At 39.6% G+C, this 15,956-nt stretch overlaps 1 protein-coding gene across 1 annotated transcript in view; it reads right to left on the reverse strand.

The window, feature by feature from the left end:
- LOC149258799 (subtilisin-like protease SBT6.1) overlaps positions 1-12,181 on the reverse strand; it is a 327,819-nt gene extending 315,638 nt beyond the window's left edge. The window contains 1 exon segment of the mRNA XM_089416280.1: positions 11,440-12,181. Coding sequence (XP_089272406.1) covers positions 11,440-12,003 — 564 coding nt within the window. The 5' untranslated portion in view covers positions 12,004-12,181.
- Between the last annotated feature and the right edge of the window lie 3,775 nt (positions 12,182-15,956).

Genomic DNA, 15,956 nt, shown 5'->3' on the forward strand with positions numbered 1-15,956 from the left:
AACTGATTCTCCAAGGTGATTCCATCACCATGTTGCATCCAATGCAATGTTGCATCCATCCATGTTGCAACCACGCTGCATCCATCGTGCATCCAACCATGTTGCATCCATCACTATGACAATAGTTCTGTCAACCTCATGTTGCAGCAGCATCATACAGCCCTCTAATAGTTTGAGATCTCAGCAGTTTTATAATGCTAATGATTTGAGCCTTCAAATATCCATACAAAATTGACTGTGATGTTATGGCCTGCGGCCTAACACACAGTCTTCAGGCAGCATATTCATTGTGTGTGTCCCTTCACACAATGACCCAGTCACAAGCACCTCCTTACTGCAGATTCTTCCTCTTTAAATTGACCTCAAGAACAATACTAACATGCCCAAACAATTATGTTGCCACCTACAGCAATGTGAAAATATCACAGATCCTCTGTTGTAATGTAATTACCCTTGCTGCAGTTTAGTTGTAGCATCTAAGGGTCCTTTCATACATAGATAAGGGTTCCTTCAATTAAGGCTTTCCTCCTTTATTCGTTGCAGCCAAGATGTCCTCCTTTAGGACTGGGACAAGGGAAACACTAGCCCTACTTTGATAGCGGAAGAGGGCACACCTGAATACAGCTCAATCTCCTTGATTGGTAAAGGATGGAACCTCCTTATTAGACTGCGGCTAGGGCAGATAGGAGCCTCATCAAACTGCGAATTAGGGCTCCTAGATTAGGCTGCGTATGAGTGCCTCTTGACTACATTTAGACTGTGGATTAGATCCCTTCCTTGGACAGCATATAAATCTCTTCCTTGACTACGTCTAGGGCACGCTAGAACACCAGCTCATGACAGTGTATAGACCCTCATTGACTATGGCTTTGAGTAGCATATAGAAGGCCAAATATTATTGCGAAGATACTCTCCTTGACTGCATCCTAGGTGTCTTCTATGACTCCTCCAGGACAGCGTTTAGGTCACATAAGGATCTTTGCGTTTAGGGCAAATTGACAGCGTTAGAACTTCTCCTTGCTACACTTATAGAAGCCTCCTCCATGACTGCATTGAGGTCTTTCTTTCATGACTGCTAGGGCAATGTTAGGGCTTCTTCATTAGGGCAGCGTTAAAGCTTCTCCATTAGGGCAACGTAGACCCTAGGGCACTCCCTCTAGATCTCTCCTTCATCAAAACCCAAAACAAGAATGAAGAGAGATCACAATAGTGTGTGTGTAATGACTTGAAGGCCACCTCTAGTTATTTGGTTGCTGGCCGACCTTGACGAATTATCACATAACACAAATAAATTCATATCTCCATGAATACATGTTGGAATCAGATATCTTTAGCTCAATCCTACTCCTCTCGACGAGAGGAATCCAAGAAAAATATCAGTTGCCATAAATAAGAAGACCCTCATGGAGTTTGGCCTAGTTGCCAATTTTAACAAATAATGAAGGTCTCAATAATGGTCACAGTCTCAGCCTACCAACACAGTGAAGCAGCCTCACTATCTCGGCATATTTGTGAAGAAAAGGATCCTGAAGTGACACCCTCTATCTCAACAAGTATTCTGGAAACAATCATGATCTCACTCTCTAAATATCTCAGTATATAGATCTCGGTGTCATGGTGAAGGTTTCAATGAAGGAATAGCATTGATCTCAGTAAAAGTGCAATAGTATTCTCGGTGAAGGTGTAAAGATCTCAGTGATACAATGATGATGACTTCGGTGTAGCAGCAGTGATGACTTTAGTAGCAGTGATGATGATCTCAACTATGACGAAGAAGAGGATTGGTGTCTTGGTCTTGGAGTGGCTAAATAGGTCAAGGGTCATGGTCTTGGTATTCGTCAATTGGAATCTCTATAAGAAGAATTTTGTGCGGGTTTTCCTCTCCAAGAGGGAGAGGTTTTGGCCCTGGCAGAAAGCCAACATCTTGTGTTCTTGTCTCTTTGTTTTGGTAGCTATTTGATGAACTAAAGAAGACACACTCTAATATTAAAGAATATGCTAATAAGCAAAAGTTAAATACCTCACAAATAGCTATCACGCTAAGAAGATCTCATTATCTACATTGCCCTAGATTCTTCAACGTCATCTTCTTAATTGGTTGAGTATATCTTACGCAAAATCCCAACTGACCCAAAACTTGCCCAACAATGGGAATTTTGGGTTCTTATCCCCTTTATAAAGGACTATAATTGTTAATTTTTGGTATGTTCTATGCTTAGAGAACTTTACTTCAATTTTTCATATTAGTCCAATGACAATATTTAGATTAGAAATCACATCAGCATGATAGTAAATTGCAGATAGAACATAAACATAAATAGCAGAAGACAAGCCAAGACAAGAGGACACAAGATGTGGCACCAGCCAGGGACAAACCCCAATGTGGGGAAACCCTTGATCAATTCTTCTTATATTCTTCAATAGTTCAGCAGAGAGAGAGAGAGATAGTACAAATATACAAATCAGATATTGTATGACAACAGCAGTAAGTCCATCATTCTGATAATAGTTCTAGGATGCAGCACCAACAGACTTCAAACACTCACGAAGAGTACTGTAGCATATCCTTTTTGGTTGATCATCAATGCTGCTGCAATATACTTCTGATTTCCTGCTTCTACAATTCTAGATAGGGCACAAGAAGAAGTCTTGTAATCTTCCACGCTGTCAAACAACTTAGCCCTTCAAGGGTAGCAGTCCACCTAGGAGAGTCTCTCCTACTCCACGCTGCCACCTGTACTCAATGTACACTGTCGTGCTGCTTTGGAACAGCCTTAGCTGCTTGCGATGGCTTGCAGCCTAGCAAAGCAGCTAGCTGTAGCTTCAGATTCTTCCAACAGGCCCAAGTAAATCCTTAACTCATGCCTACTCATAGCCTTTAATACAACGTTGTCACCTACAGCAATTTATGCTACGATAGGACTCTTTTTGCAGTGGCTTAGAGTCTCTCTTAACTGCGTATTGAGGCCTCTCTTTAGACTACGTTATTAGGGCCTCCTTCTAGCTACAGATTGTTGTGGATAGGCCTCTTTTGGACAGCGTATAAAACTCTCTTGCCTATGGCTAGGTGACCGTCCTTTTGCTGCGGATAAGGGCTACACCTTTCAGCAAATTAGGGCAGCATATGGGAGTCTAATTGTTGCAGAATTAGGGCCTTCATGAACTGTGAATAGAGCCTCTTCCTAGTTGCAGATTAAGCCTTCTTTGACAGCGAATAAGAATCTTCTCTTTGACTGTGGCTAGGGCTAGTTATGACAGCAGCTGGGCTAGATATGATAGCGGATAGACCTCCTTGTTTGGACTGCAAATTAGGGGTCCTTTTAGGCTGCGTATAGAAGCTCCCTTTAACTGCGTCTAGGGCTAGAGCTCCCCTCTAGGACTGCGACCAGATCCTTCTTTTCACCTGCAGCTAGGTCTGCTCCCTTTTGATCTCTCTAGCCACCAAACCAAACGAGTAGGGAGAGATCTTAGGAGAAGTGTGTATGAAAATGACTTGAAGGCCACCTCTATTTATAGTGCAACGTTGAGTTTGAGATGGGGTAATTTGGTCGCTGGCCGACCTTGACAAATTGTCAAGTAACACAAATAAATTCATATCACGGAATCGGATGACCTTTAGATCAATCCTACACTTCTCGACGAGAGAAATCCAAGAAAATATCAGTTGCCATAAATAAGAAGACCCACATGGAGTTTGGCCCTAGTTGCCAATTTTAACACTCCCTCTCAACTAGGGAGAACTCCATCTGCTAATCCATCTGTCAATCAATACTATCTCTGCCATCAGTGCACTACTCTGCACTACTCTACCCTGCTCTGCTCTGCTGAACTATGAAGAAGAAGTGATTGAGAATGTATCATACCATTCTCTACTGACCCGAAGTCAGTCTCATATGAAGAGAGTGTCTCATACCACTCTTACTGATCTGAAATCAATTCCAAATAAAGAGAGTGTCTCATACCACTCTTACTGATCTGAAATTAGTTCCCAAATAAAGAGAGTGTCTCATACCACTCTTACTGACCCGAAGTCAGTTCCAATTAATCCCAGATCAATATCATTCTAACATAGGGAGTACAATAGTACACGATGCGTCCATCGGTAGTACTATGGTCCCTATCCTCATTTCCCTACTCATTGGCCAGATGAGAGGTATTTCCCATGAGTCACAGACTGCATGGGTAGGATGTCTTAGCAGGAGAAGGATGAACCACTCATCCTGCCTACATGTCGCCAGGGGTATCCCAGGGGAAGGCTAAACCACTCACCCTATACACAACAAATCACTAGGGGAAGGCTGAACCACTCACCCTATGACTGTGTCTCAGCAGGAGAAGGATGAACCACTCATCCTTCGTACATAGCAAACCACTAAGAGAAGGCTGAACCACTCACCCTATGGTTGCTCATCACTCCAAGAAGTACCCCATGCCCCCCTAGAGCTCCCAGAGCTCAGTATCCATATCATACAGGACCCTTAGAAGAGGGTCTCTCCACGACTCCTAGACATTCTCGGAAAGTCAAGAATTTGACCTTTCCCAGGGGCTTCATCTGAATATAGGCGACCTACACATCAGACCCAATGTAATGGAGCCTTCTTGCTCCTTGTTGTACCATATCCCAGATAAAGTGGTACATGATGTCTATATGCTTGGAGCGATCATAGAACACTAGATTCCTCAACAATCGAATCCCACTCTAGTTGTCACAGAAGATTACAATGTTATCTAGCACGTGTCCAAACAGCTCACTGAAGAGCTTCTCCAACCAGACAGCTTCACACGAGGCCATACTCGCAATTATGAAACCGGCCTCAGCGGTGCTCAAAGCAACCGACTTCTGCTTCCTGCTCATACAAGATATCGAAGCAGAACCCAAAGAGAAATGACGCTCAAAAGTGCTTTTGTGATCCATCACACTGCCTGCCCAATCAGCGTCGGAATAACCATGCAACGTCACATTTCCAGCAGAGTATCTCAATCAATGAGTGATTGTGCCCCGAAGATATCTCAAAAGATTCTTGGCACCAATCCAATGTAAGTGATGAGGCTCGGCCATATGTTGGCTCAACATGCTAACTACAAAACATATATCCAGATTGGAGTTCACCAAGCGACAACACTAACGCAGAACTTCTTAAAGTTAAGCTCCATCAAGGTAGTCACGGGCTTGCAGTCCATCATTTCAAATTCGGAATCCAACTCCCTCTTACTTTTGTAAATGAGAGGGTTTGTACCTGTCAGAAAGAGGTTGTCCACATAAAGTACCAGTATGAGAGGTCTATCATCCACAACCTTAAAGTACCAGTATGAGAGGTCTATCATCCACAACCTTAAAGAAATGGTTTGGATCAGCGTCACTCCTATTAAATCTCAGCTTCATTAGATAGCTATCAATCCTCTCATACCAAGCCTGGGGTGCTTGCTTTAAATCATAAAGAGCTTTCTTCAACCTGCATACATGAGATTCTCAATCATGAATCTCAAACCCCTCGGGTTGTTCTACATCTATGGTCTTGCTATTACATGAGGGGAAAGGTCCCCTTGTAATTTTTCCTTCGGTACATCTCGGAGATGTACCTTCAAGCTCTTCTTTGAATTCAGGCATCCCTGTCACCATCTGTCTCACATCGGGTAGGGCCTTACAATGAAGATGGGCAACCCTCCGGTGCCATTGAAGAGATGTGTCACACAACATGGTTCCCAATGGACTCCCCGTAACTTGATACAAAGTGCCAACCCTAAACCCAAGAGTAAAAGCATCTTTAAAATTCCTTTTCCAAACACGTACCATTCCATAGATGAATGCCACCTTGTAACCTTTGTCTTCCATTGCCAAAATGGACACCAGGTTCTTCTTGAGATCAAGTACATATAGAACTTCTTGTAAATGAATCGAGTTACCCTGATCCAATTGAAGAGTAACATTCCCTACACCCTTTACGGGATAGGTGGCATCGTCTCCAAGAATAATCTTCAAGTTTGTTTCCTTCTCTATCAGATTAGAGAGTGCTTCCTTGTATCCGGTGAAGTGCCTTGAGGCACCACTATCAATAAGCCAATTTCCCAAAGTGTTCGGAGTAGAGGTAGTGGAGAGGGCCGATATAAGATAATACTCCTTTTGCTTATCAGAAACAACATTTGATTCTTCATACCTGGAGTTCCTTGCTTTCTTGGAGAGTCTACCATTTCCTTGATGTCCTGCATTCCTTTTTCCTTTGCCATTGTTCCTGTCATTCCTTCGATTGAAGTTGCCCCTGGAATGATTGTGAACATCATCATGTGATGTGTCCCTTCTATTTGACACTCCCTTGCATACTGGCCAAACTTATTACAAGTAAAGCATCTGCCTTTCCTTCCACCCTTAGATCCAGACTTTCCATTGAAATGACCTTTAGACCTTGCATTATTTCTCCTTTTGGCATGAGCAGAGAAAGCAGTAGGGTTGCCTCTATTAGAAGGCATTTTTTGCTCCACCATCCTAGTTTCTTCTTGAATGCATCTCGACATCAATTCTTCAAGCCCTAGAATTAGATCATTATTGAGAATAGTGGTTCTAAATATATACGACTCGGGTGGGAGTCCTCCAAGAGTAGTAATAGTAAGTTCCCTGTCAGATATGATTTCTCCAATCGATAGAAAATCATTCTTGATCTCGGTGATCCTTAAGAAGTAGGATTGAATATCCTCATCCTTCTCCTTCTTAATATCCTTCAACTTATTTTTTAGGAACAAAATTTGATTTACATCACTAACCTTGAACATGCTTAACAATTTGTCGTAGATTTCCTTGAAGGTGTTCAAATCAGAGATCCTTAAGAAGTAGGATTGAATATCCTCATCCTTGCCCTTCTAAATATCCTTCAACTTATTTTTGAGGAACAAAATTTGATTTGCATCACTAACCTTGAACATGCTTAACAATCTGTCGTAGATTTCCTTGGAGGTGTTCAAATCAGAGATGTAGGCCACCAGACGCTTGCTAATGGAATCTCTGATAATCTTTTTCGATTTGACTTCACCCTTGGTGTACTTGTTCTTTGTAGCAGCTGGTGCATTTGATGGAGGCTCAAGGATTTTACCCTTTATGTAATCCAGCACTTCTTGCTCTTCCAATGTCAGATCAAGAGACATCTTCCATCCGTGATAGTCAGACTTTTCATGGAGCTTGTCTTCAGCCGGGAAGTGGGATGAGGAACCCATTGAGCCTTTTGTCCTTTCCAACTGTCTTCGGTGATTGCTCTTTCACTCTTGCTTGGGCTTTGTCTTCACCTTAGCTCTGATACCATGTTAATTTTTGGTATGTTCTATGCTTAGAGCAATTTACTTCAATTTTTCATATTAGCCCAATGACAATATTTAGATTAGCAATCACATCAGCATGATAGTAAACTGCAGATAAAACATAAACAACGGAAGACAAACCAAGACAAGAGGACACAAGATGTGGCACCAGCTAGGAACAAACCCCAATGTGGGGAAACCCTTGATCAATTCTTCTTATATTCTTCAATAGTTCAGCAGAGAGAGAGAGAGAGAGATAGTACAAATATACAAATCAGATATTATATGACAACAGCAGTAAGTCCATCATTCTGATAATGATGATTGTTCTAGGATGCAACACCAACAAACTTCAAACACTCACGAAGAGTATTGTAGCATATCCTTTTTGGTTGATCATCAATGCTGCTGCAATATACTTCTGATTGCCTGCTTTTGCAATTCTAGATAGGGCACAAGAAGAAGTCATGTAATCTTCCACATTGTCAGACAGCTCAGCTCTTCAAGGGTAGCAGTCCACCTAGGAGAGTCTCTCCTAATCCATGCTACCACCTGTACTCAATGTACACTGTCGTGCTGCTTCAAAACAACCTTCGCTGCTTGCTATGGCTTGTAGCCTAGCAAAGCAGCTAGTTGTAGCTTCAAATTCTTCCAAAGGGCCCAAGTAAGTCCTTAACTCATGCCTACTCATAGCCTTTTGATACAACATTGTCACCTACAGCAATTTATGCTACGATAGGACTCTTTTTGCAGTGGCTTAGAGTCTCTCTTAACTGCATATTGAGGCCTCCCTTTAGATTGCGTTATTAGGGCCTCCTTCTAACTACAGATTGTTGTGAATAGGCCTCTTCTGGACAACGTATAAAACTCTCTTGCCTATGGCTAGGTGACCTTGCTTTTGCTGCGGATAAGGGCTACACCTTTCAACAGATTAGGGCAGCGTATGGGAGTCTAATTGTTGCGGAATTAGGGCCTTCATGAACTGTGAATAGAGCCTCTTCCTAGTTGCGGATTAAGCCTTCTTTGACAGCGAATATGAGTCTTCCCTTTGACTGCGACTAGGGCTAGTTATGACAGCAACTAGGGCTAGATATGATAGCGGCGAGGCCTCCTTGTTTGCATTGCGGATTAGGGATCCTTTTAGGCTGCATATAGAAGCTCCCTTTGACTGTGTCTAGGGCTAGAGCTCCCCTCTAGGACTACAACCAGATCCTTCTTTTCACCTGCGGCTAGGTCATGGCTAGATCTCCTCTAAGACAGCGTATAGGCTTCCTCCATCAACTGCGTCTAGGGCTTCTCCCTTTTGATCTCTCTAGCCACCAAATCCAAACGAGTGGAGAGAGATCTTAGGAGAAGAGTGTGTGAAAATGACTTGAAGGCCACCTCTATTTATAGTGCAACGTTGAGGCTGAGATGGGGTAATTTGGTTGCTGGTCAACCTTGACAAATTGTCAAGTAATACAAATAAATTCATATCTCCATGAATACATGTCTGAATCGGATGATCTTTAGATCAATCCTACACCTCTCGACGAGAGGAATCCAAGAAAAATATCAGCTGCCATAAATAAGAAGACCCACATGGAGTTTGGCCCTAGTTGCCAATTTTAACAATAGCCCACGGGGACAGATAGACTACTAAGTCCATTCATTCCTCAATTTGTGGAGGACATTACACCGCTGATACAATGGAAGCTATTGGAACCATTAACTCAACCCAGAAGTCACATGCTATTAATGTTAGGCAAAGCTTGACTCGATGAAAGAGTCAAAGTTACTCAGTTAGCAGTGGTGGTTTTGGGCACATGGTTTTGGTTGCCCATAGATTGCATGTAGTGAAGCCTTCAAAAGGCTTGGAAAGACTCCATTGTAAGTGTGCCAGTCAGGTGAGTGGTAAAGGCTCACTTAGCTGGCTTGGCCAAGTTTTGCCCAAGGGACTAATAGATTTTTATTAGCTCGTTTTTTCCCCAAATTGGGGTTTTATAGGATAAACAATGTGATTATGTTTGACTTGTTGCTAGTTAATTTATCTCTCTTAGTGAATTTTAACATGTTATTAGAGCCATGGGATGAGGTTAACTTTAATTTTTCACAAGAGTGTTTGACACAGTGAACCATGAAGAGATCCATTGTCATTAAAACGAATGAATGTGGGAGACATTTGGTCAGAGCATGTGCATGAGAATTTCAGTGTCTATTAGACGACGTAGAGTACCAAGAGTGTCTGAGATTATCTTAAACACGTCTTGTACATGACAGTAAGCTTGAGCTAAATGTAGGCTCACAAATTTTGGTGGGATTGAACAAAATTTGAGTGGAAATCACAGTGTGGAAGAGAGACACAGGGTTGCTTGAAAAGTATAGTAGGATCCACGATTGCGAGGGGAGGAGCGTGGGCCATCCAGAAGTGGGTTACGACTTCGTGCACTTAGTGCAAGGTCATCGGGATTGTGCAAGTTTACGAGGGTCAACCTTGCTCACGCAATGAATACATGGATTTAGCTCAAGCATGGATGGAAATATAGCATCAATTATATAAGATCAATCCCCAACAATACAATTGCCTCTTAAGAGAAGAATTGGTGGAAAAAGTTAAGGAGGACATTATTATGACATTGATGTTCTGGTGCAGAGAGGATCTTTATAGTGGCTACAGGATATGGGATTTGTCCTTACTATGATAACCCTCAACAAGTGGCTCTTAAGCGACATAGAAGAGGCCATGCAAAGATTGAAATCGCAGAAGTCGTGCAAAGTTCAAGTTTTGTGATTTCAGGGAAAGAATCGTGTGGAGTCACTCTCTGGTTAAGCCATAGATGCAGAGAATTTGTTGTTGTTTTGGAGTTGTGGACAGTTTGTAACGATTTGGAAGAGGCCATGAAAGAGTAGAGGCTCTACCCTTGAGGGCCATGCTGGTGGTCTGTTTGGTTAGGAAAAACTACATCGTTAAAGGATAGTAGATATTCTCATAGAATGTGACATTAGCATGGATGGTTGTCGGACCCTCCACGCATCAATAAAGCAAACTTGAAAAGGAAAGAACAACCTCAAATGCATCCACTTCAGTTGAGAAATGTTTAACAAATGACAAAGCCCATATAAACTTGTCAATGCTTTATGTTTTGGAATAAGGATCGTCCATGGTTTGATCTCCAAGTTTGTGGATAAATGGTTCGAGGTGGCATGTTGTAGCTGCAAGGGTTGGTGAAGATGAAGCAATCGAAGGAGCTGGAGGAGAAAAGATTGTTGAAATGGTTGACCTGTGAAAGAGAGAGATGTTGGTTGTGTAAAAGAGTGTTGAAATGGTTGACCTGTGAAAGAGAGAGATGTTGGTTGTGTATTGTAAACTGCAACAACAACAACAACAACAACAACAACAATAATAATAAATAAAATTCATAAAAAAACAAAATATATATATATATAGGGAGAGGGAGAGAGAGAAAGTTGAACAAAAATATATATAGGGCGAGGGAGAGAGAGAGAGTTGAACAAAAATATTTACATGTAAATGGTTAGACCTAGGTGATAGGGGTATGTTGAATTACCAAATAACCTGGATGTAAACTTTGAGGGGAGCACGGCCTAGAGGTGGGCAATGTTGGCTCACTTGACCGGTTTGGACGGATTTGGTCAAGGGGAACCCAAGTTAAGTTTTAGGTGGGGTTGTTACATAAAAATTGACCCAATGAAATAGTCAAAGTTACTTAGTCAACACTAATGGTTTTGGACATATCCTTTTGGTTGTTCATGATTTTGTGGCCATGGATTGCATGTAGTGAAGCCTTCAAAAGGTTTGAAAAGACTCCATTGTAAGTGTGCTAGGGAGGTGAGCGGTGAAGGCTAACCTGGGAGGCTTGGTCAAGTTTTGGTCAAAGGACTAATATAATTCTATTAGCTGGTTTTCCCCAGATTGGGGATTTTCCGTGATAGACATTGTGTTTATAATGTGTGATTTGTTGCAGGTTAATTTATCTCTCTCGATGAATTTTAACAGCTAAACCATATCCAATCTCAGGATAGTTGGTGGATATATGTTGATAGACTTAAAATGCCACAGTTGAAAATGGTAAAAGCATTGTATATAAAACAACATTGGAATAATAAATAAAATTAGCTTCTAAGAATTACAAGTCAACACTGGAATAAAATTACCTGCATGAATAGCTTGCGGCCCCAATTGACGGTACCATTACTATCAATGCCTCCTTCATATGACATGCGAGTAAAGATTTTCCCTGGACCCTTCTTCGCATTATCAGAACGTCCATTCTCATTGGAATTTTTGTTTTCTTTATTGAACAGCAAAGCTCGGGAATAACGCGCCTCTGCAGAAACATCCTTCACAAATTCTAAGTTCTCAATTTCATCAATCAAACCATCACTCTGTATTTGAAGAACACCAAAATCGGTCGGATAAGCCGCTGCAGCATTATTACGCTCGATCCATTTCCAGCCCTTCTTCTCCTTAGCTCCCAACTGCTCCTCCAGAGCTAATTTATGCTCCCTCCCGTGCTTGTACTGCTTAAAGCGCACAATGTATCGGCCTTCCACAAAACCCTGGATTTCGATGCCCTCCTCTTCTCGCGCCCGGTCCCGTGGCGGATCAGGATTTTCTTCGCTCGGAGATCCCGCAGGTAGATCCGGAGGTGAGGGAGGAGAGACGAGGAGAAGTGATAGGAGCGCGATTAATATGACCGTGGGGATTGCAAGAGACATGGTTTGACTGCTGCGGGGTTGCGACAGAGGGCCGAGTGTATTTCAGAGTGTTATACAGACACGACGAAGAGTCTGGAATCGCCGTAAAGCACAGTCCCATGGGAGGAAGAGGAAGTGGGAGCTTAGGGTCGAGGGTAAAACAGAGGCATTCGGAGAATTCGATCGGTTGAGTCAAGATGAGCGAGTGTTATTTATAGAGTGTTTTTTCAGTTAGGACTGGGAGGTTAGGAGGTTAGGGGTGAATGAACGAAATTTTTAACGTTTATAAGATTAAATATATAGTTTATGAGATTATTAGCTTTTTGTATAGTTTATGAGATTTTTTGTATAGTTTATGAGATTATTAGCTTTTTGTATTTGGCAATTTAATTTTTTTATTATTTAAATTAATAATGGGTGAATTAATTTTTTAAGAGTTTTTTTATAGAAAAAATGACGCCATGGAATTGATGTTAACATATTGTTGTAATTGTTTTTCATTTCTCTAAAAGCATTACATTCTAAAATGAAATGATTTTTGGATTCCACTGTTCAAGAAGTGCAAAAAGTACACATCGCTCTTTCCAAACTTCTTTATGTCTTTTCTAGAACATGTTTCACACTATAATTGATGCGAGTTAATTCTTAATTGAGCAATAAGAATTTTTATTTTTCATAAAATACTAGCATCAATATATTCTTTTTGTTAAAAATTACTAAAAAGTACACATCGCTCTTTCCAAACTTCTTTATGTCTTTTCTAGAACATGTTTCACACTATAATTGATGCGAGTTAATTCTTAATTGAGCAATAAGAATTTTTATTTTTCATAAAATACTAGCATCAATATATTCTTTTTGTTAAAAATTACTAAAAAGTACACATCGCTCTTTCCAAACTTCTTTATGTCTTTTCTAGAACATGTTTCACACTATAATTGATGCGAGTTAATTCTTAATTGAATAATAAGAATTTTTATTTTTCAAAAATACTAGCATCAAATTTTGTTAAAAATTACTAATGAATTAAATTTTTGAAAAAAATTAAAATAAAACTTTTGAAATAAATCACTGAATTAAATATCGGATTATAATTTCAATTTTAATTTAATTAAAATGCATAAAAATAAGGGCAACGAGGAAATCGTTAAAGTGGATATGTTAAAGTGGATATATGAAAATGGTAGGAGATGGATAAATTTGACTAAATTTCTAATAAAATAAATGAAAAATTCATTTAAACCAAATAGCCCAAAAGCGTAAAGATAAGTGTTATGATATAATATATGCAAAAATATATAAAGGTATGTTAAATTAGAACGGTGTTTACTCATTCAATTGAGTTTCATTAATCCTTACCTACCCAACAAACAAACAAAAGTCTTTCATATTTGGTGTTATTATAATATATGCAAAATATAAAAAGGTATGCTAAATTTTAAGGGTGTTTACTCATTCAATTCAGTTTCATTAATCCTTACCTACTCAAAAGAAAAACAGTTTCATATTTGTTGTCACCGTAAATCGACTCCTTTTTAACAAATGATAAAATTATAATTATTGGAATTTTTCTGTGACAGTTGAGGTTTTAGTTTGAATTCGTATTATTGTATTTTTTAACCATAATGAGTTGATAATTTGTTGGAGACGGGTAAGGTTTAGGATTAAATCTTGTAGTTGCCACTATAACCCCAAGAATATATCCAACAATTCGCTAGCTAGATATACCAGAAACTCATAGCTCAGCCTAGGATTGAGACATCTGGAGACCACCAAAACTTGGAGTCGGGGTCGCAAATTGAACTTGTATTATTATTATTAATAATGGAATGCTTGAACGTCAACAATTGCTTAGCTCGAGTTGTAGGGATGGTGGTTTGTCATCCCATCCACTAAGGTTCAAGTCTCTAGAGACATGGCCTGTCATAGTAAGGCTAGAATGATAGGCATCCCATCGGAGTCTAGGATCTCGACTCCAGTTTCAGCGTCTCCAGATGTCTCGGTCCTTGGCTAAACTATGAGTTCTTGGTATATGTGGTTTGCGGGTTGTTGCATATATCTGGGGAGGTTGCTAGTTCCCCATCAAAATTTTATTGAAAAAAAAATTAATGCAATGCTTGAACACTAGACCTCAATGTGTAAGAAAGAAACCCTTGAAGGTACATTGGAATCAAGAAGGATAAGCATTGATGTAGGAGGACCATGATCAAGATAAACAACACATGTAGTGTTGTACTAGACACGGTTCAATTTGTTCTATATCATTGTTGAGGGGTATAAAGTAAGAATTTGGGTGAATATTTGTCCATTGAAAGTTGAGGATACAAAGGGTTGTATGGTGTTAGGAGTCCTCACAGCTTGAGTGGGGGAGTTCTTATGAATTGTTAAAAAAAAACTTTCAAGGGAAATTGTGAGAACCCTTGAAGATGGGAAGAGATAAGAGGATGAGATCGAGATTGTTTAAGACGATTTATCAAATAATTGCTACGTATTTGAGTTGGAATAGTTTAATGTATTTAAGTGATGTAGTCAACTTAAAAAATCTCAGTGTGAAGTGAAGAGCGATTCTACAAAATACTATGCACAAGGATGAATTAACTTTAAAAACTCAGTGTGAAGTGAACTGTGATCTTACAAAATATTGTGCACAAGGATGAATCGCACTAGAGGATGCACTGGCTCATGAGATGCTTTAGGCACATTAGCATCACTAAGAGGAGAGTTGAAGGGGACCAACTATTTTAGAGCATGTGTTGAGCATGCACATAAGAAGAGTGGACATTATTATTATTTTTAACTAAATTGTTAATGGGGAATTGGCATCCTCCCTACATATTTGCAACAGTCTGCAAACCACATATATTAGAAACTCATAGTTTAGCCTAGGACCGAGATATTCAAAGACCAGTGTGGACATTATTATAAGAGCAAAGGTAGAAAATGTAGGGCGGGGGAAATATTAAGGATGGAAGTTTATTTTAAAGTGTAGAAATATTAGTAAATCTTACTAGTCCCTAATATACAAATTATAAAATGTTTGTCAATATTTCTAAATAATTCAATTTTCTAATGATCTTATCTCTATAGATTTTTGGTGATTTTAAAGGTAAAATAATTTTATCCTGTCAAATTTAGGCGAAACATTTTTAGATTATATGGAAATTATTAATCTCTTTTTAGGAAAAAAAAAACATGGAAAATTAACCCATACACGAAATTTATTCCTTAACATTTTTCATGATGTAGGGGTGAAAATCTCTTAATTGTAGATTAGTGCTTGTTGAGAACTTGTTGCAAACTCTGGAACATGGTCATCATGTCTTCAATCGATTTGTTCTAATATATATGTTGTTGATGTACAAGTTTATGTTGTCTTGTGGTGCAAGGGTTTCCATGAAATGCTAGTTTCATTGTTGCATATATACCATGAGTTGAGCAATATTAAGAGCATGGGAGCCAATGGAGCCTCTAGAAGAATTAAGTCAAGCCATAATACAAGCCCAAGTGACAATTGTATACCATTTGTGAGCCTTAAATAATGCTATTTCAATTACAAATGCATAACAAACTTGAATGAATAAATCACAGATGCAGGACCATTTTGTGAGTTTATTATGTATACATAATCAACAAAACACTATTGGAATGGGTTGAAAAGGACCAATGATATAACAATCATGATAATGGATATGCAATTGCAACAAATTAGTAAAGACATTGCAAATCGTGCTTTAAATATAGGAATAAAATTGCAAGAAACTCGAAATATAACGAGTTTCCAATATATTGTTGACCCGAACTTGAGAAAGGAGGGTGTCAATAGGCATACAAAACACTTGAGCCACTTAGAGTTGAGAGTTCAAAGAGAATTTTGGATAAAAAAATAAATCTTGGGAGGTAACAATCTAGAACTCCTAAGAGATCGTTATCTCAAAGCTCTCGTATCTATTAATATGAACAAAAAACAACAATGT

Source organism: Pinus tabuliformis, chromosome 6, assembly GCF_031772625.1.
Source record: "Pinus tabuliformis cultivar Carrire ecotype Pingquan chromosome 6, CPIR1, whole genome shotgun sequence".
Classification (NCBI taxonomy): Eukaryota; Viridiplantae; Streptophyta; class Pinopsida; order Pinales; family Pinaceae; genus Pinus; species Pinus tabuliformis.